Source organism: Leptidea sinapis, chromosome 25 (genome assembly GCF_905404315.1).
Source record: "Leptidea sinapis chromosome 25, ilLepSina1.1, whole genome shotgun sequence".
In the NCBI taxonomy this organism is placed as follows: Eukaryota; Metazoa; Arthropoda; class Insecta; order Lepidoptera; family Pieridae; genus Leptidea; species Leptidea sinapis.
This window is the reverse complement of record NC_066289.1, coordinates 12708514-12736207: the sequence shown is the minus strand read 5'-3', so window position 1 is coordinate 12736207 and position 27694 is coordinate 12708514. Positions and strand designations below refer to the sequence as shown.

The following is a 27694-nucleotide window of genomic DNA, read 5'->3' as shown; positions in this document are numbered from 1 at the left end:
GCGGTTTTCATGGAACTTTCTGCCTCGTCAAATAACCCTTTCAATAATTAAAAAATCCGGATAAATAAAAGCCGGACTCACCCACCGAGGTTTATGTGCATGTTATAATAAAGGCGAAATGTTTTTTTTTATTCTTTGTCATAAATCGGAATAAAAATATATAAAAAACTGTTTAAGCTTATGCTAATGAAGTCATATTATAATATACCCCGAATGACACGGTCTACTTAGTTCAATATTGGACCGCCGTTCTTTGCATAAGAACCCTGTTTTTTATGACTAACTTACAACTGTTTTCAGTCTTTTCCGTATACTTGTAGTATAAGATGGAATTACTTGACAAATTTTATAGTTCTACGTCAACGGAAAACACCCTATACATTTGAGAGTGTCACACTACTTGGCGGCAAAGGTCTATCTAGCAACAAAAGACATCCAGCATATAATTAAATTCGGTTTTGTTTCGAATGCACTACTAATTAATTATTTAAAATAATAATATTTAAAATAATAATACAATAATTTATTACTTTAGACGCAAAACTCCAATGGCGTCCACATATAGCTGGTTTGGCGAATAGACTTAGTTCTGCAGCATTTGCTGTAAGGAAAATTCGCCAGCTCACAAACGAAGACACGGCACGTGTCGTATATTTTAGTTATTTCCATACTGTTATGTCTTACGGTATATTACTGTGGGGACACGTTAGTGATATTCAAACGATTTTTGTGCTGCAGAAAAGAGTTGTTCGAGCAATCTACAATCTGTCCAGTAGACATTCGTTGAGAGATAAATTTAAGGAGATCAACATATTAACAGTACCATGTCAATACATATTTGAAAACCTAATATTTGTGCATAAAAATATAGATCGTTTTAAAAAAAACAGTGACATTCATAACTGCAACACTAGAAATAAACATAATCTTGCTCTGATTCACACAAGGCTAACGAAAATAGACAAATCATTCAGAGGGCAATGTGTCCGTTTTTATAATAAAATCCCTGAAGAAATTTGCAAACTACAATTAAAACAGTTTAAAATATTTGTTAAACAGAAACTTTTAAAAAAAGCTTATTATACAATTAAAGATTATATAACAGATAAAAGTGCATGGGATTAAAGCAATGTAAATAATAATTTAGCAGTAGGACTGTATTATTCTATTATTTGTATATTTTCTTGACTTCAAAAAGTGATGCGGTTATTCTATTTTGAGAAATAAACTATTTGAATTTGAATTTTGAATATAATTCATATTATATTAGCATTTTCACGAAGCATCCTTACACAAATAATGAATTCAAGCTCTAAAGGTTGATACATCCAATATTGGATAATTTATATTTATATAGTTTATTCTTTATTACTTTTTATGAAATATTTGATATTTGAAACACTTTTAACTTTGAATACGATTTATATATATTTTGATGCAGCACCTTACAAACTAATTTATATTGTTTATTACAGCCATTGTAAAATACTCTATTGATTGGAAAGAGTGGCCGTTGAGTTTCTTGTATGTCCATCTCGACGAGCTCTACTATTTCCTAACATATTATGGTAGAATCAGTGATTTAAAAAGATATACCTATAATGACGATTCAAAAGCACATAATTTGAGCCTAATTGAATATAGTTTATTTGACTTCAACATGTCATTCTTATTATTAATTATACCTTCGCCATACATATTAGTTACTAAGCGAATTTCTTTAACCCAAAATTATTTGTGTGTGTGTATGTGTATATCACATCACAGTCATTGATAACGTATCGGTTATCTGACTCACTTTGGTACCGACTATGGCACCACGAGTTACTACAGAGAATGGTTTACAAAATAACAATAATTATGTGTCTCCAGTTCTCGCAACGTTAATAAATGTGTTGACAATGTTCACCAATATGTGTTTGGGTGGAGTGATAGTATGTGCTCTGACCTACGTTCATATGTATCCAGTGACGACGCCTATGAAGCAACATGTGTACTTATGTGTTATTGGTGTGAGTATTATTATTTTATTCCATGCTGTATATTTTGAGTTAGATCTATAGAGCGTACTTAGACGTTGCTCAGTCTTTACTTACATTAAACTTAGATGAGTGTAAGCTTAGCTTATATTTGATTTCGTTCTAATTGTCATATGACAACTGAAATTATACTAAGCTTAAGTCAAATTCGCATTTTATCACTCAACTAACTTTTACGTAAGTAAAGTCTGATCAAACACTATGTTGTCTCTATAAATCTCAGCCTTAGTTCCACGACAGAACTCATTCTAAAAATAAACTCTAATTTTCCAACAACCATCCAAGCGACTCCAAAAATAACAATAATCGTAACTAGAATTATATTAATTAACTAGATTGTATAAAAATACGCAATTATTTTTATGCTTTTAAGTGCATATTATATCTATTGTTATGGAATAGTGTTTTTGAAGTCGGTTGTTTTTTTGTTAAATATTTTTTATTTATTGATTCTTAGCGAATCTGAAGTACACTAAGTAATAATTTGTCTAAGTATGTGTAGATCTACTAAATTATGCAATGCAGCCATGAAGTTCCATATTCGAATACGACATTACGAAAAAATACGGTTATAAAACACAAAATTCCACAATATCTTTATACCAAGTTACGATGGTCTGCTGACACTTGCAAGTATCTCACTAGAGCTGCTCCTTACTAACCACACCGATCAGTGGCATTCGAAGGAGGCTTTTGTTATAATTATTCTAAAATATGGAATGATCTACCTCCCCCCTTCGTAATATAAATAGTGTCTATACCTTTAGAAATAAACATAAAATGTATTTTTTTTACACTTCAGTTGGGCCTCCCTCTAAATTAATCCTAATACTTATAGTCTAAAAAAAATTTTTTTTTTCACGCTTTAAATTTCTTTCATAGTTTTATATATATAATACTATTTTATTTCTTTATTTAAATAAAATTCTGTTTAATTATTATTTAATTTGTATATGTATAAACATATATTAACTGACCCCGCAAACTTTAACTAACTAAACTACTTTGGCATATAAAATAATAATAAAAAAAACTGAATTATAAAAAACTGATAATCAATATAATATATCAAAATTGTTACGACCTAGCCGTCTACAACAATACTATATCTTGCCTTGAGTACTATAATTTATTTATTTCATAATTATTGTATTTAATAATCGAAGCACATGTGGCTGTAATCGCGACGGCCGCCTTCTTGAAGCTACTGAAAATCAGTGTTGGGTTATACCTGTGGTTATACCCAACTAATATGCTGAATAGCAAACCTTTTTGGTAAAAAACACACTGCAAACCCCACTATGTTGATGTAGAAGAAGCCTTACTTTAGTTTTTTTTTCTTTGGTTCTTTATGTATGTTTGTTTAGTTTTAAGTTGATTAGGCATGTATATTATATTCGTAATTATTTAGATATGTTTTTCATATTTTTTGTTATTGTATTTTGTAAATGTTTACCTGTATTTGTAGTGTTTGACCCAACTAAAGATATACTTACTTACAATAACTTGACCATAAAGACGTTACGGTAGGTGATTCAAAAATCCGGATAGCATAAAGAAGATTCGACCGAGTATTGGTAATTAACTCCTAAGAGTTGAAGTGTTCCGTTACTATCTCATGGATCCCATAATCAGAACCTAACCAAACTCTCATCAAACTACCTTTGAAGTATATCCTTTCGATTAAAAAAAGAATCATCGAAATCGGTTGGCGCGAAATTGAGTTATTCGTAAATTTGTCGCACACATAAAGTGTGCACTTATAGCAAATTTAAGACTTTTATGGTTTTCTCATGGATATATGTCACCAATCTGGACCAAATTGCAGTGGGACGCACCAGCTTTCAAATAAAAAAAGGATTATCCAAATTGGTTCACTCAATCAAAAGTTCTGAGGTTACAAACATAAAAAAAACATACCGACGAATTGAGACCCTCCTCCTTTTTTGGATTCGGTCCTTCCTTCAAAATATTCAATGGCCGATCGAACAAACCAGATACGTTGTTATATTATATTATTACTAGCTGACCCGATAGACGTTGTTATGTTCATAATAAAAAAAAATATTCCTACCTAATATTCCTACCAAATTTCAAGTCTTTAGCTCTAATGGTTCCAGAGATATCGTGATGAGTGACTATATACGTGGAAATCTCTTATATAGATTATTTATACTACACAGAATGTCTGGCACTAATAAAACACGATGGCGTGATATTTGGCGATCATATATGATTTAAAATAACATTAAAAATAAATTTTAATAATAATAACTTATTTATTATTATTATAAAATATATTGTTAATTATTATTCATTTTTTTATTTCAGTATGTTTTGATAATGTGCCAGGCTGTGCAATGTTTAAATCCACACGCGGGGTGGGGGAGGCTTGTCAGGTTTCAGAACAGAATCATGATTCACTGGACATTGCAGATAGTGGGATCTATACTAGTCACAAGTGGATCCATCATACGAATTGTCAGCTTGACAACTAGTTTTAACACGATTCACGGTATTTTTGGTAAGTTTTCTTTTATTTATTTTTTTGTAAAAAGCAAAGCCTCCTTAATAACGCAACAGATATGGTTTTCACTATCAGTTAGAAATATTTTCACAAAAAGGTATAATTATATATAGACCTAATATATGTGTAGAAAAAATTATTCCAGAAAACATTATGTGCAGCTTATGGCGGCCGATTGGACACGGGGTTTGGAGATTGTCGCCGAATTAGATTAAATGTTAAATGTTGAAGATTATATTTATATCTTAACTTTTCCATCTGAATCCCCAAAAACGTTGATATTCTTCTCCTCGTCATATCCTCAAATATTTTAATTTTATTAGAATGGGAGCAGAACCCTAATAATGATAATTGATAATCGCTACCACCATAATGTATCTTACAACACCAAAGGAGACACATGACCTATTTAAGTAGTAAAACACACTTTTATGTCGCATCGATAACTCAAACATGAAATCAAATTGATTAATACCCTCACTGTAGACTCATATTTAGATGTTGTTGGTGAAAGTTCAGTTGGTCATATTTGGGGCACTTCTCGCGACAAATGCGGCAAACATAGTTAAACTAAGTAGAGTTAGGCAACCATTATAGTTATGGTTTGTACATGATTTAGTATTGAGTGGATTCAAGCTTTTATGTTAAACGCTATTATTTTATTTACAACAAAATAGGTTTATGTAAACTCTTTCTTTCTTTTCTCTCAGAATGTGTCCAGTCCATTTCCACTTTTGCCTTTGACACATCTTGTGTGCGTTTTTGACTTTTGTCTGACTCATAATGTTTTCTAACTTTACTTTGTCTCGTCTCCTAACTCCAATTACGCTCCTCTCTATTGAGTTTTGGCACATTTTAACTTTTTCTAAGAGAAGAGTCTAACATATGGATGTCAAACAGACCATCTGTTTGACATCCATATGTTAGACATGGGAGCATACACATGTTGTAGACTTTTCTTTTTATTCCTATAGATATTTCAGAGTTTTTCATGATTTCACTCAAATACCAGTATCTTTTCCATGTATTACAAATGCATCTGTCTATTTCCTTCCTCATGTTATTTTCAGGGGTTATTAACTGTCCTAAATAGATGTATTCTGTGACACTATCGAACCAGTTGTGACGGATGCGTTGGTCATAATTTTCGTTTTGGACGCATTTATTTACAAGCCAGCTTTAGCACTTTCGTTTGCAAGTTGTTGCAACATTTACTCTAGGTGGTTTTCACTCTCCGAAAATAGAATGATGTCGTCCAATCGGCCGGAACCATTTCAGTTGCCATTATATTGTTAAAAATATATGTCAGGTGTGGTGTAATAACTGGTGATATGGTTTTATTTAGCTTATTAGTTATTTGATCTGGCCCAGAAGCTTTTTCTAATTTTTGGCTTTTATTAGCATTCGTTACTTCTTTCTGAAGAATGCTAGGCACTGGTTCTGTGATAAACTATATAATATTAAATATCACTATTATAATTATATTATATCTATATTAATAGATATTGCATTATGATAAATAAAAACCCGTTCAATTAAAAATGATTTTTTTTATTTTTCTTTGTATGATGTGTGCAATAATCAGAGATAATTGTATTTTTAGGTATAATATCTACACTTGTGACAGTGCTGAACATGCTTTGTGGAGTTCTAAGTATGACTTCAAGCAAACTCAACATGAATATGAACTTCGTAAATATCCTTCACTCGTTTTTTGGCATTTCGGCGCTATCTTGTGCATTTCTCGCCCTTTGTTTCGCGTTCAACAACGGATACAGAAACTTCATGGGAAATAAAAACGCAGACATTGCCATTGCGTTGTCAGTTATTGCCTGGGTTGGAACTTTGTTGTTACCCTGCATGAATGGAATTAAAAGGATCCGCAGTTAATAAAGGCAATGTTTCATATGATAAGAACCTTAATCAAACGTTCTCGTTTCTAACGTTTCCTTTGATTTGTTCTACTAAGATGCATCAATGTTTAAAAGTTAAGGTTCTTGTCTTTTAAATAGCATGGTCGAAAACAACGCATTAAATCAAAAATAGTTAGATAAATACTAAAAAATACGGTCTTAAAGAAAACCAAACAAAAATGGCGAAAATAATATTTAATGTGAATAAACTACGAATAGTGTAAAAAAATGTATTTGATCGTAATATACTTTATTAGCGATGCTTGATTTGATTCACAAAATATATTGGTAAAAGTGAAGTCATTTTGAATTCGAGTAAATCTTAAACTACTTACAATTATTATTTTTCCTTTATTCGTCTTAAAACGGTGCAACATAGTAACGAATTAACACGCGCCATAGTCATTGGCACAGACACTAACGGGTATCGGACATAAAATAATCGCTTATCCTGAAGCTCCTGATAAGAAAATGGAACAGATCATATTAATTATAAATAGACAGCAAACCTTTACCAGTGTGCTAAGTTTCATATCAATCCAACATTTTAAAGTCGGTGAAATTCATGTTTAAAGTGACCGTTACATAATCTAACATATCTATGAAGCTAATAAAAGCGTTATAAAAAGCATTAATAAGTAAATAACAATTATACTAGTCTATTCATATCTGACAACAAAAAATATTCTTAATTAATATTTAAGAAGTTTACTGAGTTTTAATTGTGCAATTGTTAGCTGTAAGAACTAGTAACTATAAGATTATATTATAAGTATTATAAATATTTTTTAAGCTTTCGCCATAGTTTATAAGCATTTATATAAATTTAAGCTGACTTTATATGATGTATGTCTTGTGAAAATAAAGAACTAAAAGAGCAAATAGAATATTTAATTAAAAAACCCTTTATTTCTTGTAATAATAGTATACGTTGTAAAATTAAATTTTAGAAACAAAATTTATGAACGATGCAGGACTCGAACCCGCTACCTCACGCGTTCCATGCGATTTTCTTTCGTTAAGTAATAAATTTCAGAAGTGACGGTTATTACTTTTTTTAAAAAAGTGTGTATGTACTTATGTATGCATGCAAGAAGTTATACTTCTTTGGCTAAAAATCCTTAAAATTATTTATTACTCGTTTGAAGAAAGAACAATATTGTAAAAATCTTTCAACAATGGCTTTGACAATTATTTCCCTTTGCGTATCCCATTAATGGACTAAGAAACCAAAAATAAATAACGAGTGTCGCCAACGTCAGAAAATTTAAGGAACCAGCTACACCCTGTTTCTTTTGTGTTACAGTGATGCGTGCGCATCTTAAAATTTCACTCTCTTCATCTTTTCATAACGCGCCTAAAGAAATATAACTTCAATAACAAATTGTTAAATATACGTTGTCTCAGAATATTCTAATTTAAAAATTAATTATTTAATGTTAGTATAATGAATGTTTAACACGAACTATACACTCTCTATTATACCATGGTCGGTATAAGCGGCACTTAATATCATTTTCTTAAATAATTATTAGGGTCTTGTCTCAACATCTGAAGTTACTTATACAATATATATATGTGATATATATATGTGATATATATATATATATATATACATATATATATATATATATATATATATATATATATATATATATATGTATATGTATATGTATATTGAAACATGGAGATCTAATTCGTATTTAAATTTATTCTTCTTTTATTGTATTTTGGATTGAACTGATGGTTTTGTTACCGATGCTCATAAATAAAACAACCTAAAATAGATTATAACAGCTGTGAAAACGTCGAAAAATATTGAGTTTAGAGTTAACCTCTATTTTGAGCAATGGACGCACACAAAAGTATTAAACCTGGCCTGTTTTTATCGGTTGTCTACCAGTAAGTGACTAGTAGTCTAGATGTCTAGATTTATATGTATAAATTATCTAAATTTAGATAACGCGAATATTGACCAAACCAAATCGGCCTTTGGGCTTATATTTAATATAATACAAACTGACATAAGACAGAAATAATATATAACGCATTTAATCAAAATAGCATACAAGAGGACAGATTTATATTTAATTAATATAGCATCCCACGTGTGAAGGACACATGTTATATCATTATATTATTATAAATTAGCGACGTCCTCCTCGATACTCGTATGTCTCCTGCCCGGGTATGCATGCCTAGTTAACATGTGCAATAATAGTTAAAACTTAGAAAAAACATTTTCCAATTAGTTATTTTAAGAAGAATGTCCAGTTTCAATATCTTCTGTAGCCGATATTTTGAGTTATGAAACCTCATTTTCTATGGGAAATGTTTGAACCTTAATAGCTATCGATCCCGACCTCCTAGAAACCTAAACTCAATGATTTTAAGCTTTTCTCGTCTAGATCTTTCCAACGACTATGAAGGTATTAGGTAATTAGGTAGTTTTTGACGTTCAAAAAGTGATTTTAATTCCTATTTTGAATAAAAATATTTTAATTTGTGGATGCTGAGAAATAAAATTTCCAACGCCATCTTTATATTCTTTATTAAGAAACTTATTAATAAACGTATTGTAAAGTTACTCCAAGTAAAAAATCACTTCTCCCTGTTATGTATTTCCGTAGTCACAAAGATATAAAAAAGACAAAAATTTGTGAATTAGGCATAACTTTACATCGTTTTTAATAACACACTATATGCATACATATATTTAATATATCTCTATAATTTGTGTATTTTGTTTATTATAAATGAAGCGAGAACCTGGGTGTTTGGTTTCTAGATTGTTTTTTACTTTAGGAGGTTTCCTCCCAAGCCCATTTGCCTAGATTTTTTGCTATTTGGTACCACTTTGTGCTGGCAGCGCATTTAACATTCTCATGCCATTGAATGGTCTTCCTTACCTTCAATTTTCTTGTTAATCTTTAAAGCATTGTGTAAATGGTCCATCTCTCGTCTGTTATCATCGCCACGTGACATGCCCATTTTTGTTCAGAAAATATGATTGTATGGTATCATTAGAGGCTAATTTATCTCTATGACAAACCTCTTACAACATACCAAGATTCATTTTTGGAGTGCTGTTCCCGAAGGGTAACACAATCAAACTGCAATATTAATAAGAATGGTGACAAATATTGATGATGGCAATGATATCCCAAAATGGCGTCCACGGCAATGAAAACATTGTGAGATATCTAATTACGGCTTTACTTCTATTTTTCCTATTGACTCACAATCACGCTCAAGCACGCACTTTATCTCTCTGGAGCAAAACTTTGCCAACGCATCTAGTAGGCAGAGTTTTATTTTCAGTTGTGTTTCGACTAAAGATTGACTTAATTTTGTAAATATTTTGCCTTCTTTAATCAGTTTGCTAAATAATTACATGTCAACTGCTAAAAAAAAATGTCCTTGCCTCGTGCTCGCATTCGTTTCTTATAAGTAGTATACGTATAGTATAATTGACTTTGAACATGACTGCAACGAAATAAGGTGTTAATTTGAATAAATAAGATTCAAATGTTATCTCTACTACGTATATAAAACGCCGCTCCGATATTTTTGGCGACCTTTTAATAGGCGATTGGAAGTCTAGTTCTTTAATGTGCGTCAATGAATTCTCCAAATTATTTATGTTAGGTCATTTCGAAGTGGACTACTGTAACTGGTTTTTTTTTGTAGTTTTATAATTACAGAAATATTGTACTGCTACCTTATCATACCAAAACAGACTTTGTTTCTCCCAATTCTTACCGTTTAGTCTGAACGTTTCCGAAATTCCAATTACCAGTTGGCTAGGCTTTGAATTCAGACCTCGGATGTTTGATAATAAAAAAAGAAAGACAAATTTATTCTTTATTTTCAAATCAAAATTATGTACAAATTTTACTATTACACTTTTGAACTATAATTATACTTAATTTATTACTTTCTATTAATTATAAGTAAACCTAAATTAATATATATAAACCTTATTCTTTAAAAGTTTATTTTGAGTTTTATAACAAAAAACCCTTACTAACTAATAATATTATTTATCACACCGAAATAAAATTAACATTTTGATATAAATAAATGTTACTAATAAATTAATACTTTATTAAGTTTACAATGGCACAAAGTAGGCAAAATGTACTTAGAAATTAGGCTTTCAAATTTATTTATGTACTATTTAATAACAATAATATTTATAAAGGACAGAGATATTTATCATACAACTAAGTAATATGTATTTACTAATTATGGACACTAGAATATTTTGCAAAGAGTTTATTATCAATAATATTCTACTTACATGAATTGCAACAGTTATGAATATAATATTTATAATGACAAAGCCTGGCCTGAACAGCGAGAGCGCAGTTCGTTAACTTGTCTTCGCAATCTGAAAAACAAATGAAACTTGTAATTATAATACCAAATACTAATACAATAATAATCATAGGGAACCAATGCATGATTACTTCTTTGTTTATCTGTTAATGTACCGGTTTTCAGAAAAACGTGGTAAAGGAATCCAAAGATTTGACGTCAGCGACCGTTTTCATCTTTTTTTTATCATTTGCTCGAGAGAGCAGGCAAGGGCACCAAGCCATACAGCCTTATCTTTTTTATTTTGAAATTTCATCAAACTGACACTTGTCAGTGATATATTGTTATGTCCGATGAGAATTCGACAAGTGAGAACCCTGTTAATAAGTTCTAGAGAAAGTCTTTTAAGACATGACATTAAACTTTAAAATGACGAACATAGCGTAATCACAGAGTAGGGATGGATACTCAGGTATAAGTAAAATTATAGAAGTATATTTATTTAATAAATGAAATCGGTGCAGTTAACATTTATTGATAAATGTCACATCTGCCAGAGGTTAAATACGGCCCCAGCTTTTATAATACGTACCTAATATAGATATTCAAAGGTATATTACGTTTACAATCTCATAATAAAATAAGACTCTCATGTAGTCCTCCAATATTCGGACTCCAACTTTGTTACCTTTCATTTGTGATAGTCCAGGAGTGCTGTGTTCCGGTGAAGGTCTGTCGTTTGAAGCTCTCTGAGATTCTAATTAAACAAGATAAATTATTTTACAACATTTTGTGAAATCGCGCTATATAATGACCATGAAACAAAAAGTAATGCTTTATTGAATAAATTAATAATGGCATTCAAAGAGAAGGTTATGAATACCTAAAAATTGTTATGTGTTACAGCTCCATACCAGGAGATTTCCTTAAGTAGGTCTTAACCCTGAGTCGTTGATAATATGTTATAAATATTATTTTTTATGAGACAAGAAATTATCAGAAAAATGTAATACCGTATAAATAAATAAATACATAAAATATATTTTTACAGTATAAAGCGTATGATTACAGGAAAAGTTCCTTAAGGTCCTTAAAGGACAAACAAAAATAATGGAGTAATGATCATTTAAATAGAGCAAAGTATAGTTATTTATCTACACCCATGCTTTAAATCCCCCATTAAAGATTCTGAAACAGTTAGCTTATTGCCAACTAGTAGTAACCTAATATTACATTACTGATTATATACAAATAAAATACGTAATAATGAAACAATTATTTATTTTAGTAGTAATTAACATTTTGCATAGTGCAATAATTAAAATTCAATTGAATATCATGTTCTTTTACAGCGTTTAAAATGAATCGCTCATTTTTGTAAACAAAACAATAAAAATATCGAAGAAACATTTTTCTTTTTTTTTGCGGGGATTCGAATAACCTACTTTTTTTTTAACGGCGCGCGACGTTCTGGGAGTGTGGAGCGCGCGTAAACGAAAATGTTATTTTTTTGAAATTCATACAGATACCACGCATCGAGCAATAAGAATGTGGCTGTATGTTGAAACTCTTTGCGCATGAAGGGATAAAAAAAAACATAGGAGTGTTGTTATGAAATTCAGTACAACATTACAACACTCGTTTGGATGATGTAATGGTTATTAGAACATTGGGTGTTTTAATGTTGGCAATAAGCTAACTGTTTCAGAGTCTTTAATAGAGGATTTAAAGCATGGGTGTAGATAAAAGTTATTTATGTTACCTTGGTCAATATAGAATTACATGACAGGGAGATGTAATTTTAATCTTGGAGTAACATTGCATTGCTTTATTAATTATTTTATTGTTAAGTGAATTTTTCTCTGTCCAGTTCAAAAAATAATTTTATTTTGCTTCTTGGAATTCCGTTGGAATTCTTAAAACTTGTGAACATAATGACTTTTTCCTGAGAAAGTTATTGATATTTTAATAAAGTCAGTGTAAAACAACATCTTTACTATTTTTTGTTCGTATTGACTTTTTCCTGTCACCCGACAGAATACATACTTGCTGTGATTTTGGTCGCCTTGGAGGTGTCACAGGTCAAGCTGCATGGCTGGACGTCGTGAGGTCTTCTCCCAATACACTCGCTATCACTGGTTGACTGTTCATCTCTTGGTACACATATTACTGTTCTACGCTGAATGGCTACACCAAGACTGCAATTACCTGTACACTGGAGTCAATATTTACAAATGGAAGTCTTCTTTAAACAGCTTAAAGATATTATATCGTTTCCATTGGTTTAACATTTATTGATTTTACGTTTAGGTAACGTCACTCATGTAAGTAAAGTAAACAGATTCTTTTTAGATACAAGAGGGCCTACAATCAACTTTAATTAAACGATGCGATTCCGATGCAGTTCAGTTTAAGTACCTAAACTGAATCTCTAAAATTAGTACCATGAAGTACCTTTTACTGAATGGCGTTTGGAGCGCTTATGAAGAATGAACGAAATAAGTTTGTCTGTTGTCCGCGGTGTAAGAAAGAGATGACGCCCTACAGTTGAAGTTTGTCTCTCTTACTCGAAACCACATCCGTTGCGTTTCGAAACCTAAAATGATATGATTTTAGCGGTATTTTGCGTAGAAATACAAAAAATACATTGTAAAATTGCGCTTTATAGCGTCAAATTATAAATGAACGCACCTCCATTGATGTTTGATTTGACAGGACCACAGAGTACATGTATTTTAATTCGTTCTTGCGAACAAGCTATAGCCCAGGCTCTTACTGCCTCATCTTTAGTATTATCATTTTTGGTATTTATTTTCACTCTTTTGTTTTACAAAAAAGTTCAATGAAATATTCTCATCTCTTTCCTTAAATTTTATTTACTTTCATTTAATTTCCTTTTTCTGTATGTTTTCACTATTTTTTAAAAGTTATTAACAACACGATTCACTTTCCTCTAAGGAAGGAGCAACTTTTTTCGAATCGCGCACTTTGACACATAAGCTATCCAGTTTAGGTTGAAATATTACCTAATGGTACGAAGGAATGAACGAACTAAATCATTTTGCGATTCAGTTGATATCATTTTTGATATTCAATTGACATAAATTAGATAGCTCTAATCAAATTGTAACGCAATAAGAGTTTATGGTAGGCCCGAAGGTCACATCAGCCAGTCGGTTAAGGCCAGGAGGTTAAGCCCGTTCATTAGATGCTGGCAATTAATGAAATGGCTAAAACGAACAAACAATGCCATTGAACGCAGCTAGGTGAGTGAATGTTGCTTAGCCTTTTAGTTAAAGTGAATAATTATGAATTTGTAGTGTGACTAAGTAAATCACACCCTATTGTAAATATTTTTTTTATATAAGACGGGGAAACGGTTTAAGGTGGGAGAGTATGATCTATTCTTGAAGATCCCTAAGTCGTATCAATATTGTAAAAACACTTCCACACCATCTTAAAATCATTGAATAACGAAATTATTGCTAAGTCTACTCAATAGGTATACTGTACAGTTTTAGCTGGCATGTACATATAATCTGCTATACTTTTATCAGATACCCTTGTCAAGGAAGCTATAATATATTTCTTAAAGTAGTAATAAGCACCAATCTTTTGGTTTAGTATAAGTTTAATCAAATGAATTTTCAAGGATATAAGTAATGTGCGTCCTGAAATAACAAAGGACGATTAATTAAACTAAATAAATATTTAATTATGAAATTGATATTCATACCTGACCCCATTCGCTGGTGTACCAACTGGAACGGCAGTGCTCTCCGCAAGATCTCTCGCTTTCTGGTTTCGGGGTTTTACAAGCAGAGTCCTTTAAATGTCTCCCCGTGCCTCCAATACAAAGCACCCCTCGTACTTGCCTGCCTCCACATTGCGAAGTACACGTTGACCAATCACCTGGTTGAAATGACAATGTCTGTAGATGCGTTAGACCATATAAAGAGAGGAATTTATAAGAATATTTGTATGTTCTTTGTTTTGTTCGCCGCTCGGCCACGTAATGGTGCGGACACATTGCCGAAACGTAACATGAAACTTATTATGAAATGAAAGCATTCTCCGTACACATCGCTGAAATGTATAATAGTTTGGACGACTTGTAAGACTTTGATGTCTTGCAAGACGAGCATTTCACGTGCACGCTACGAGCATTACAAGGCGCCCGCGGTGCGATCTTTGACTTTTCTGTTTTTCGAAAGAACACAAAGGAGCGCGTTCGCGGATGAATGGCGGAAACAGACGTTCGCGAATACGCGTTATGCGCGCGCCATACGTCCACGCTTACAGCGAATATGTAATGAAAGGTAGAACGGTTCACCATTTTACAATTTACCACACTGTACGCACCTACATTCACTAAAGTTTTTGTATTATTGTCTTTAATTTTGTTGTGTAGGTAACTTATTAATGGATGTTCTCGAAATTAAAATTTATTGTGCTATATATCAGCTTGGTTATAGACAGTCTCTCAAAGATAAATTTAAAGAAATAAATATTATGACTGTTCATTCTCAGTACATTTATGAAAATTTAATATACGTTCACAAAAATCGTCACCTTTTTGCTCTTAATAGTGATTTTCATTATTATAACACTAGAAATAAGGGATTGCTTCTAACTAATTCTAGTAGGCTTCAAAAGATACATAATAGCTTTAAGGGTAAATGTATACACTTCTATAATAAAGTCCCAGCCACTGTTCAGGAATTATCTATAAATAAATTTAAATGTTTTATAAATAAAATGGCTCTGTCGTTAATCCTATTACTCCACTGCTGAATATCTAAATGATCGGACAGCCTGGGACTAGATTGTGATTATTTTAAAGCGATAGAAATGACTGTACAATATTGTATATTTTTATTGAAAATAGCGCAAAAAAAGAAAGCTGGGAGAGTTTCTTGCGCCGCTTCTTCTCTCTCAGAGCGCCATTTGTTTCCGAAGCGGTAGTAGTATCTAGTAGTTATTAGAAATGATATCAAAAAGAATTCTAAAGAAATCAATTTTGAGGAAATAAGTGCCTCTTATGCCTTTTATTTATGTATTCATGTATTTCTAAGGTTTTCGTCAAGTGTGTGTTTATTTGTTCTTTTTTCACTTTACTTACTTTGTTAATACTCATATTTAATTAAGAAAAATAATCGACATATACGCATTGTTATATGCTAATACATGGTGACATAATATTATACAGTAATTAAAATATTCTTTCTCTATAAGTGAATATTGTAATATTCTTCTGAGAAATAAAGTTATTAAATCGTAAATCGTAGTTTGTTACTCTATTTGCTTCATATATCATGTAAGATAGTTTATAAAATCTCAATATAATAAACTATAACATTCACAGTAATACATTATAATCAAAGATATTTTACATTCTATCAGTAACTAAATGTATCATTTCTGTGTGGGTGGTAGCAAGACTGTTAAGACACCATCTTAATCTGTTTCTAGAACTTATTGGTTTCGCATTTCATGTGTTTTTTTATGTTTCCTATTTCCATGCTACTGCACGGAATAATAATGAATGATGAAGAATGAGTCTAAAACGGTCTAAGGCGTAGTGTAAATACTATAACAATTATATTTTTTTTTCTCAAATATAACAATAAATAATAGTACAAATTTTTAATTAATAATATGTTTCTAAATTATATTATCTACATACAGGCAGCAAAGACAGTTAAACTAGTATGAACTGTGTTTCAGCTGTCAGTGACTATTCCTTGACAACAGACATAATAACATAGTGAAATCAAATTCTTAAAATGAAATAACATGAAAATACTGTTTAAATACAAAAGTGAAATTAAAAAGAAAAACTTCTAAGAATGGGTGTGATAGTGTTATGTTATTAAGATTTGTATGATATTTATTAAGATGTTTTATTGTATTAAAGTAATTCTCGGTCTCATGGTAATTCAGTCCATGAAGCTAGTTTTTAGTTTTTTTTTGTATTGTTATAAAGTTTGTGGGTATATTTGTATATAGTCGTGTATTAGTTGTGTGTGTACTACTCGTATGTGTTGCGATTGAACCTTTCCATACTATGTGTTGTCAAAATAAGGGGTCCATATTGGCTCACCTAAAGTTCTTTACCCGAAATTGTTCTTCCCAACTATTTGTAATCCGAATGATCATTCTTCCTAAACATTTTCATTCTAAAGTTTTCATTCATACTATTTGTAGTGCTACCGGCGATGCTCATAACGCTTTTATCCCTAAACATACTCACCATAATATTTTCACGCATACTCAAACCAAAATAAAAGTCTAACCTCCTCCCTCCCTAATTTGATAATGGGGGGAAACGCCCACAATTTAGTTCTGGCACTCGCCGGCCGCTGCCGCGGCACGCTACGGCTCGTGCGTTGTTTTAACTGTTCTAAAATAACCTAACCTAACCAATTTTAATGAATTGTAGTTGATAGCTTTGGTCCACGATTATAGTGCTACCACTCTTTACTTTATTACATAGTTTTCAAGAAAAACCAAAATAAAAGTCTACCCCCCCCCCCCCCCCTAATTTGTTAATGGGGGGAAACGCCTACAATTTGATTCTGGCACTCACCGGCCTCTGCCGCCGCACGCTACGCTCGGCTCGTGCGTTGTTTTAACTGTTCTAACCTACCCTAACCTAACCAACTTAAATGAATTGTAGTTGATAAAATACTTGTGGTAATGTTTTTCGAATACCGTCAAACCAAGTACCATTTCCTCGGCTAACATTAGATTTGACTCTGCATGATTTTTTACTGTATATAAAAGAGCCCACATTCCGATTGGATGAATATACAATCGTCATTGGTTTTTTATGATAATTACAAATAGTTTGCCTTGGAATCATTCTTTTGCTCTCAGCAAGGGCAAGAGCTTGCTCGCGCGTACCCAATCCCTGTTGGGTCCATTATGAATAAAATGAAATCTAAACAAAAAAGATATGACTTATATATATTATATAGTATAAACGATGGTTATGTTGAGAAAATATAGGAAAACAAATAAAAGTATAATAGATGTTTATTGCTACTGACATTATGAAGTTGAATGCTTCAGAATTATTAACATTAGAAAATTTATTGAATAAGGCGTTACTTTGCGGAAATCCATAATTATACAAATGATTTAAGTTTTCTTTAGTGTTAATTCCGCCAATATTTGTTTTAAAAACAATTCGACACGTGTTTCGCCTCTACACGAGGCATTCTCAGGAAGTGTTGTCTCGCTAAAATCTGGCACGAGACTAAATCAAATGAGCCGGAAGCCGTTTTTATATACTCTTGTCCTATGATATGACGCGCTGTGATTGGTCGGCTGTTGTGACGTATTACCCCCGGAAGAGACACGTAACAAAGGTGATGGGACTAAATTTGTTTGTTTATTCAACCATGTAAACATGTTATTTTTGTGTTTTATTATTTCTAATTGCTCTAACACATTCAAGCGAAATCCTTTTTGTCCTACATGTATGTAAAATATTAAAATTATTATTGTTTCCGAGTGAGTGACCTGTATCAATTAAATGCTTCGCGAAGTGTGATTTTTCGGGATGATTATTCCTAAATGCGGCAATATGTTCCTTTAATCTAATTCCCTGTCTGAGCTATATATACCCCGTTACAAGTGTCACAACTTAGTTTGTAAACGCCGGATTTTTCGGAATTATTTAATCGATCTTTGCCATTACATATTCGACTGACATTGTGACTCGTTCGGAAGGACACACTAATATTGTTTTTCCTAAATATTTTAGCTATTTTATCTGATATTGGACCAATATATGTCAAACTACCCACATATTTGGTATTTGATTGAGGTGGGACGGGATAAAGTTCTGAATTAATTAAATGTTTTTGTTTATTATTAATTAATTTATTCACTAACTGTTTTGTATAGTCGTTGGAAACCGCGATTTGGTATATTGTATTAAGTTCTTTCGCGAAGCTGTCACGGGACAGTGGGACTGACATTAATCTGTGAACATAGCAGCGGAAGGCCGCTAGTGTTCATGTTGTACGGGGTGGCAAGATGACGCGGGAATAGCAATATCTGTATATAACGGCTTTCTATAGATTTGGAATTCTAATATATTATTTACTCTTGTTAATGTTAAATCTGAAAAAATTAGAGATTGGTTTGATTCAAATTCCAATTTTAACTTTATTTTTGGGTGGATCTTATTAATTTTATTAATGAAAAGATCGATTTGACGTTCGGTGCCTGTCCAGCAAATTATTATGTCGTCAACGAATCGGTAATAAAACAGGATATGTGAGTCTGCCTGCAGTCAGGATTCCTCGTGTAGAGGCGGAACACGTGTCGAATGGTTTTAAAAACAAATAATTAACATTAAAGAAATCATATTTAAATCATTTGTATAATTAACGTTAGAGACAATTAATTAGGAACTGTGATTGTTAGGATGAAAAATGTTAGGGAGAACATTTCCAATTATCGGAGTTGAAATTTTAAGTGAACTTTGGCGCGCCTCAAAATAAGATGTCTCATTTTCAAAACCTATGCCAAATAATTAGTAAAAACAAAAACCAAAAAGATTAAAATATATGATTCATAGTATACCTGTGAACCAGTGCCCATCGTGAGATTCACAGGGTATCTTTGGAATGCAGGACCTTGAGGTTTCTGGTGACTTCATCGGGGTACAGCCTGATGGATCGGCACATCTCACAGATCTGGTTTGAACACCGTGCCCCACACACCAACCTACGCACTGCCACCGAAATGTCAGCCCTTTAGTCAATATCAATTGAGAAGTGTTAAGATGTAACGATATCGTATTATTTACGAGTGGCCATTAGTGTCACGGATTAATCTGATTCAGATGTCATGTTTGTGAAGATGTTTTAAGTGGAAACGATCAAACAATATAAACATCAAAATATTAAATCATTTATTCAAAATACGAAGTATACAGAACTTTAACTAATTATATTTACACATATGAATAATACTGAAGTATTTGTTTTTAAACATTACAGTAACAGATATTTATATAGACTTCGTTCTTTCCAGCTTCATAATCAGCCTGCAGCTAGTAATTTTCAGGACACAAGCCTCTCCTTATTTACTCTACCATGCGCGATCTTTGGCTCGTCTTACCATATATACCTAACCTAGCCGTTATGTACGTGAAAAAATATTATTATTATTTACAGGAAATACAATACTCCTCTAGAGGTGTGAGATTTACCAAAATATTTAAAGGAGTGCGAGAGAATCCGGGCGCTTTCATTCCAACACACTAAACATTATGGTTGCAAGCACTAAACATTATACTACAAACTATATATTATGGTTGCAAGTTTTTATGTGGCCATATTAATTCTATTTCCATTTTTAAAACCTAGCTTATTTTTGATCGAAGATTAAAAGAACATAAATTACCTCAGACCATGACGTCGACAGCCATCCAGCCACACCAAAGCTATATTCAGGTCCAAAGTCTGAGTGGGAACTGTTGACAGATATTGTATAAACAGGTCCTTCTCTAAACACATCAGTGTTATCTTCCGGCTTGCTTCGCTTACGTTCGACCTGTCTGACCTCAGGTGAATTACAATTAGGTATGTTACATGTTTCTGTTACAGACGGCTTTGGCTGGGAGCATTGCAGGTCGCTAACCTAGAAAATACATTTTTATTTAATTTACGCACAAGAAGTGTGCTGCACACTTCAGGGTAGGTGTTAGATTATATTTTCGCAGTTGTTTTCGCTCGACATCTACTGTGCACTTATTTTTATGGTATGAGAGCGGTACTTTCACGGCGCGGTTCAGGCCCTTCTCAGCCTGTAGTTTTTGGTGACCAAGCTGACCCAATGTGAGTTGATCAAATTTAAACACATTGAATTTATTCGCAAGTGTGTGTAGGTTTCCTGATGGTGTTTTTGTTCGACGTATGATCATTGGATTTATTCCCAAGAGAGTGTGGGTTTCCGTACGATGTTTTCATTCTCAAGTTATGAACATTGAACATTCTTAAATTCGATGACTTTTGCATACCCCCAACTGCATAATCCATGAATCACTGTCATCAAAATGCTTAATCCATACTAATTACAGATGAGAACATGTCTATCGTAGCAGGCACACTAAATCCTTGGGCATTTTCAGGTATAAGAATACGAGACATAAGCCATTCCATATATTTCTTGTAATTTCCATTTTAATGCAATTTTCTTGCACCAAACACAACTAAACGTGCACAGAATTTAGAAAAAATTCAAAACAATAAACATAAACTATATTCAATAAAAATAAATTATATTCGGACAGGTTAATATTAAATTTTAAAATAAACACTTTAATTCTAACTCCAACCTTAGTTATTCCCTTGCTATGATCCTGAACGCATCCGACAATCCTAGTTTTGTTGGCAGGTCCGCATTGAGGACAAGGAGACCAGTTTGCAACTCTCCATCTTGGAGCGCACGGAATATTGCTACAGCGGCGACGTCTGCCATTTGGTGCAGATCCTGAACAATGGACAGGCGATACTTCGCGATCACCAGAATTGCTGGATTCGACACATCGGTACTTGCCTACCTAAAATGATAAAATGACATTTATTTCTTTTTCTTTTTCTTTAGTCTCCGAATTCCTTCAAATTGGTCTTAAGATCTTCATGAACGTTTGAGTGGATTTCCGAATGAAATAAAATCTAATTCTGGTAATTTTTTTTTGTAAAAGTTATAGATTGCGCAAATCAAAACAGACTTTTTTGTCTATCACCTCAAAATTTTATCTCCAATGACTCTTTTATTGTTATATCTTGAGTTTGAGTGCAGGATAATTCTTCTAAATAAAAGCCAATTCAAACTAACATAACTCTTTTATTGATATTATAGTCCCAGCTCGATTTTTCGGGGGTTGAATTTAAATGTCCAATTAGTGTTTACTCATGTCCAATTAATGCAGTATCATTACTTCTGCAAATGTTACTAAATGTTCAAATAATTTCCAATTTGACTTTAATTTTACTACAATGTTAATATTTTGGATATTATTAAATCTTTTAAAGAGATTAATGTTAAAAAGACACTCTGATTAATATAATAGCGCTTGATTTAGGCCTGATATTTAACAAATGTATAGATTGTAGCACGTTTCCAGTCCTCATAAAACATAGCGAAATAATACCTTTATTCAAATCGGTTTGTGCATCGGATCTATCTAAATTAAGACCTATTTCAATTTTACCTACCTTGAGTAAAATATTTGTCAACTAAAAATAAATACTGTGTCAACTACGCAGTCATCTTTCTCTAACTCTAGATGAGAATCTTCAGCGGGGTAACCATCTGCCTTAGCAAACAGACTGCAGCACATGCGCTAAAGGAAATAAGAGAACTGACTTACATTGATACGGCTAGAATCGTATATTTTAGTTACTTCCACAGCATTATGAGCTATGGTATCCGTTTATGAGGTAATGCTGCTGAGTTGACTACAATATTTGTGCTGCAGAAGAGAGCTGTGAGAGCCATTTATAACATGGAATCCGGAATGAATAAATAAACGCTAAAGAATAAATTTAAGCAAATAGGTATTAAGACAATGGCCTCAACAATACATTTACTAGAATTTGATTTTTATACAAAAAAAAACAGACATAATTTCACAAAACTAAATGATTGACATAGTATTGATATTATAAATAAGAGTACCACACCACATGCCTGCCACAATACAGTCCATAAAGTCATTGATTGTTTTAAATGTCAATGTGTTCGTTTCCATAATAAACTCCTCGAACAGATAGCAAATATGTCCAAAAACAAATTCAAAGCCTTCACAAAAAGTAAATGAAGCAGCAAAGGCTATTACAATATATATTACAATAAAGCAGCCTGGAATTTAATTCCTCGACTCAGACTTTTTTATGTGATTTAATTGTTTGGTGTTTCTTTTATTTGTTTGATATTATTCATTTATTATTATCAAATTAATTTTATGACTCAATCATTGTTATGAGTTCAATATATTATTAAAAAAATACTATATAATATTTTTCATTTTCATTTCAAGTGGTTAAAATAAAACGAAAATATCTTTTAATTAATGTAAAACAAGGATCTATAAGTATTTAAAATTTATTTGATACATACTGATAACTGCAACTTGCTATATCTTTGTGTTACATTATCATTACATTATTGTAATATTTTTTAGCTCTGTCAACTTACATTAAAACCAGCCAACAGCTTACTAAATATCTGATACTTACTTGGAATCCTCCTCCACAACTTCTTGAACACTGGGTGTAAGACAGAATTTTCCAAACAAACTTCCGCGTCCCTCCAATTCCTTCTATAACGTTTTCCTTCTCTTTTGCAAGCCGAGCAACATCGGGATATCTATCTACTCTCAAGTGACTTTCCATCCCATGATGTCGCCGTATATGTTTGGGAGATGCTGTAGATTCCGGTAGACTGGTTACAGATTCAATATCAACTTCTCCTGGCATTGCATCAGTATAGTATTCATATTTTATAATTGGGTTGGGTTGCGTGTATAATATCTAAAAATGATTTAGGTATTGAACATTTTATAAGCGATAGAAGGAGTTATTTATCAGCTAGTGTTCGTAGCATCGCAATTCTGTTTAGAGCTCTATCCGTTTGACTATACTTCTACTATTGATAACGTAATTTTCATGTTAATAAGTAGTGTAAGAGTTCTAACTACGTATTTGCTTTAATTTGCCAATTTCACATTAACCCTCAAATTAAGATTTTCACTTTTGATTTCAGATCAGTCACATAACCAATGCGGATCTTTAAGAGTTAGTATGAATGTCCTCGCATAAAGACCTATAAAAATGCAGATGGAAATTCTTTCCAAAATTTGAAACTTATGAAAGAAAATACTAGAAGCCAGTCTTCAGAATAAAGTAGAAAAGTCTTTATTCAAATTGTTTAAATAACTTTATTGGTCACAAAATTTATATACCACTTATTTGCAAAGCTGTAGATACTGCCAAATATCTCACAATTATATCTCTTTGTAATCGTGTCCTGATGTCGAACTATTGGCCTTATTCTTGCCACTGAATGAAACATGCCATAAACTCAAATATCACCTACCCTATCTAGATGTATTACGTTCCTCCATAGCTTATTTCAATAAACTATCTTACTTACAACCGAACTTTAGATGAGCTTCCTTGCGCGGTGTTTACAGAACAATGCAAAATGGATACCTTGAACAAAGGACGTATCTAATCTGATGTTCCATGCTATTATGGGCAGCGGTGGTCGCATTAGTTTTTGTTCTCTAGTTCCATAAAAATTTGCCAATGAAGACTGTCTATAAATGCTATCTGTATAATATTGTAACGAATGTCACGTAAGTTTAATAACAAGGCTGTCATAAGTTTATACGGCATTCCCGTTAACTTAGATATTAATTACCTGCATAAACTAATTTCCTTACCATTATATCAACTGGGTTGAGTATAGGACCAAGAGCAAACACAGAATCCTGTCCCAACGTCCTGGTGTATATAAATCTTGCGCCCGCCGCTTCGTAAGTACCCGGTGCGCTCACCGCAAATTCTCCATTCATAATGTAGGAGCCATTTGTTATTTTCAAAGCTACAACAACGAGGAATAGGTTAACTTGAAGTCTAAGTGTTCGGTTATATTATGCATAGTTAACTGTTCTTCTAAACGGCGTATTATAATAACTTTATACACAGTATAAAATGCAAATTATTTTCTGAGCAGTTGCTTATATTTTGCTTATTTTGTTGTACACAGGTAAATATAGTCTTTATATGTATAAAGTATATTTTATTAAGGTAATAGTTTAAGGTTTTAAATATTGTATATACTGACGGTGGTCGCACCAATCCGAACCTGTGGTATCATTAAGAAAGTCAATTATGTTATTGTAACCTTTAGCACACAAACGTTTTTTAACAATTCTTTTCAATTTGGTAATACATTTGTTTTGAACATTTTCTGGGATCTTTTTGTAAAAACGAGTACAATGACCCACAAAATAATTATTAACTCGAATTAGCCGAGTAGTAGGCATTATAAGCCATGACAGTTTCTAGCAAATTCCTCAATGTGCTATTGTACATACATAACATTGTTTAAGAATCTAATGAGAGGCAACAGTCAAGATGTTTATATCCTTAAATTTTAATCACAGTGATTCTTTAGGACCTAGGTTATAAATAGCGTGAATAGCCCTCTTCTGCAGTACAAATATGGCATTAAAATCGGCAGCATTGCCCCATAGTATTAAACAATAGTACTATGAAAATTACTAAAATAACCTGTGTCAGTTAATTGTCTAATCTTTTTAATCGCATATGCTGCAGAACTAAGTCTATTAGCCAATCCTTCAATATGGGGTTCCCATTGTAATTTGGAATCCAGAGTCTATTATCAAGATTTTTGTCATTTGGTACGGTAAATTTTATATTTTTAGTTTTCTCGTTGTCTGATAGAATATCTTTACTTTTTCATACATAATTTGGTTTCTTTTCATTCTAAACATCATGGGTGAAGTGTCATCCGCAAAGAATACTACCTTATGTTTTTTTTTCTATAAGGTTAGGAAGATCTTTTATGTAAATAGGGATGAGGAACTATTTAATATGAATTTCACCTCTATTGTTGTAATAATATTTAAATATAAAGATTCATTTTTAAACCTTATAAAAAAAACTACGTTTAAAAAAACCGACTTCAAAAACTGAAAAGTATCAAATTACTAAAAAATATATTTTAATACACCTTTACCTTTAATATTAATAAAATGCTATTATTTATATGTGCCACCTATTGATAGGTTTTAAGTCGATGCCAAGCCCTAAACAAAATAAAACTTAATATTATAAACAGCTTACTTACTGTAATTATTAACGTTGTCTGGCCACACATGTCTGTCCGCTTGGGTTGTTTTGTTCTCAACGAAGATATGCCGCTCAAAATCACGCGTGGCTTACTTACCCTTACATTTGTATTGGCACCGACTTCAAAGCTATCAATATGTAGCACATACAAATAATAGTATTTTATTAATATTACAGGTAAAGGTGTATTAAATTAAATTTTTAGTTTTTCGATACTTTTCAGTTTTTGAAGTCGGTTTTTTTTAATTTATTCTGCATCGAACTAAAATTACGTAAATCGGATCATAAATCTCAGAGTAATCGGTGTACATATATAAAAAAAATACCGATCGAATTGATAACCTCCTCCTTTTTGGAGTCGGTTAAAAATAGTCATTCAGATTCAATATATTCAATATTTTCCATTAAAATTAGTAAGTTTCATGCAATATTATGTAAATAGGCCATGTAATAAATAAGTTACTAATAACTACTAATAGCCCTAAGGCTATTATCGCCGATATAAAATATTTCGTGCGAAACATTTACTGTAATAAATTGCAATAACTCTAAAACAACCAGCGGAAATCACAAATAAGAAATAATCTCATTTATTTATGCATCAAAAACACATTATCTGATTCGCTGACATATTCCACACAACCGCGTTGTCTATGAGAGCACGTAATTGATTTTAAACAATTGATAAACTTGAAGGTGAACTAATCCATTCATAATATAAATCTTGTGGGTGGTTTCAATGTTACGGGAAGATATATTTGACAATTGTAAGGTACAAAAGAGTTGAGCAGAAGCGGGCCCGCGTCTAATGGTGCTCACAGATGCTAATGAAGTACGACCATTCAAATTCAAATGCAAAGACGAAACGTGGATTTATTGTGTAGTGGTGTTTGAAAATAAGAACAGGCCATAAAAAGTGAGGCCGGCGAGAAAGGTTGGTAAAAAAATTATCGCATTTTTTGTCTCAGCCCCATCTGCACAATTCCACTTGAAGATCAAAAGAGTGTTAATGCCGAGTGGTATTCTACCATTTGTTTACCCAGGGTGTTAAAAAATGTTCGCGAAAGACGACCAGGAAGCCACGTTCTCCTACATCATCACAACGCTTCTTCACACACGGCCAACAAAACTAAACCTTTTTTAGATTCCAAAAAAGTACAACTAGTCACCCATCCTGCACATAGTCCCGACCTAGCACGCTGTGATTTCTGTATTTTCCCCAAAATCATGATGAGATTTCACTTTTACCAATTCCGAAGAGGCAGTGATAGCGTTCAATCACCACGTAGAAAACATGCCTTCAGATCTGTGGTCGGTCCTCCTGTTTTAAAATATGGTTTGAACGCATGAAAATATGTTTAAAATGTAAACGAGAGTATTTTGAAAAGTAATAAACATAATATTTTGGTAATAATGTTGTTTGTTTTTTAAAAACTTTTAGTGTGACGTACGTATACTGAGCTTTAGCTAAGACAGCCCAATGCAAAAGTCAAGTTCCCGTTTATTACATCGAGCTAAGTTTTACGTTAGTATAGTCTGTTAATAAAGTCTAAGTACGCTCTTTATGACTTCAGCCTTAGATAAGCTTAAGATATCCAATATGATGTATCCGAACTTAATATAAAATTTAAATAAGAAGGTGCTATAAGTTAAATGCGCAATTATTTTAATACTTTTTAGTGTATATTATATCTATTGTTTTGGAATAGTGTTTTTGAAGTCGGTTGCTATTTGTCAAACACAATTTTTTAATTTAATACAAGTTTATTTCTTTCTATCTCACTTAATCTGGTATCCTAGAAATTCTAGCGTAGATGGAGAGGGAAGCAACTCTTTAGGTAAGACTGCTGTACCCTTCTGGTGATGGTTAACAAGTCACAGGACTCATGTTGTCATGAGGGTAACTGAGATAAGAGATGTTGTAGTCTATGAGCGGTTGCCTCACCATATTCCATCGCGTGAGCCTCTGGCCTTTTTGTTTTTATGGAA

At 32.3% G+C, this 27694-nt stretch overlaps 1 protein-coding gene and 1 long non-coding RNA gene across 3 annotated transcripts in view; one reads left to right on the top strand and one right to left on the bottom strand.

Annotated features, from left to right (window-relative positions):
* The first annotated feature begins 1812 nt into the window (after nt 1-1812).
* LOC126971974 (uncharacterized) lies at nt 1813-7324 on the top strand. The gene is made up of 3 exons (XR_007731016.1): nt 1813-2012; nt 4371-4563; nt 6170-7324. It is a non-coding gene; the product is annotated as an uncharacterized LOC126971974 (long non-coding RNA).
* A 3188-nt stretch (nt 7325-10512) lies between these two features.
* The window catches only part of LOC126971934 (ADAMTS-like protein 4), a 48416-nt gene continuing 31234 nt past the window's right edge, over nt 10513-27694 (bottom strand). The window contains exons 4-12 of one of the 2 annotated variants that reach the window (XM_050818449.1): nt 24271-24431; nt 23063-23356; nt 21157-21381; nt 20223-20459; nt 19398-19548; nt 14536-14711; nt 12846-13014; nt 11488-11556; nt 10513-10872 (exon numbers count right to left, since the gene is read on the bottom strand). In XM_050818449.1, the coding sequence (XP_050674406.1) occupies nt 10775-10872; nt 11488-11556; nt 12846-13014; nt 14536-14711; nt 19398-19548; nt 20223-20459; nt 21157-21381; nt 23063-23356; nt 24271-24431 (1580 nt within the window). In that variant the 3' untranslated portion in view covers nt 10513-10774. The remainder of the gene's footprint in view (nt 10873-11487; nt 11557-12845; nt 13015-14535; nt 14712-19397; nt 19549-20222; nt 20460-21156; nt 21382-23062; nt 23357-24270; nt 24432-27694) is intronic. The other variant, XM_050818448.1, reaches the window with a different exon arrangement.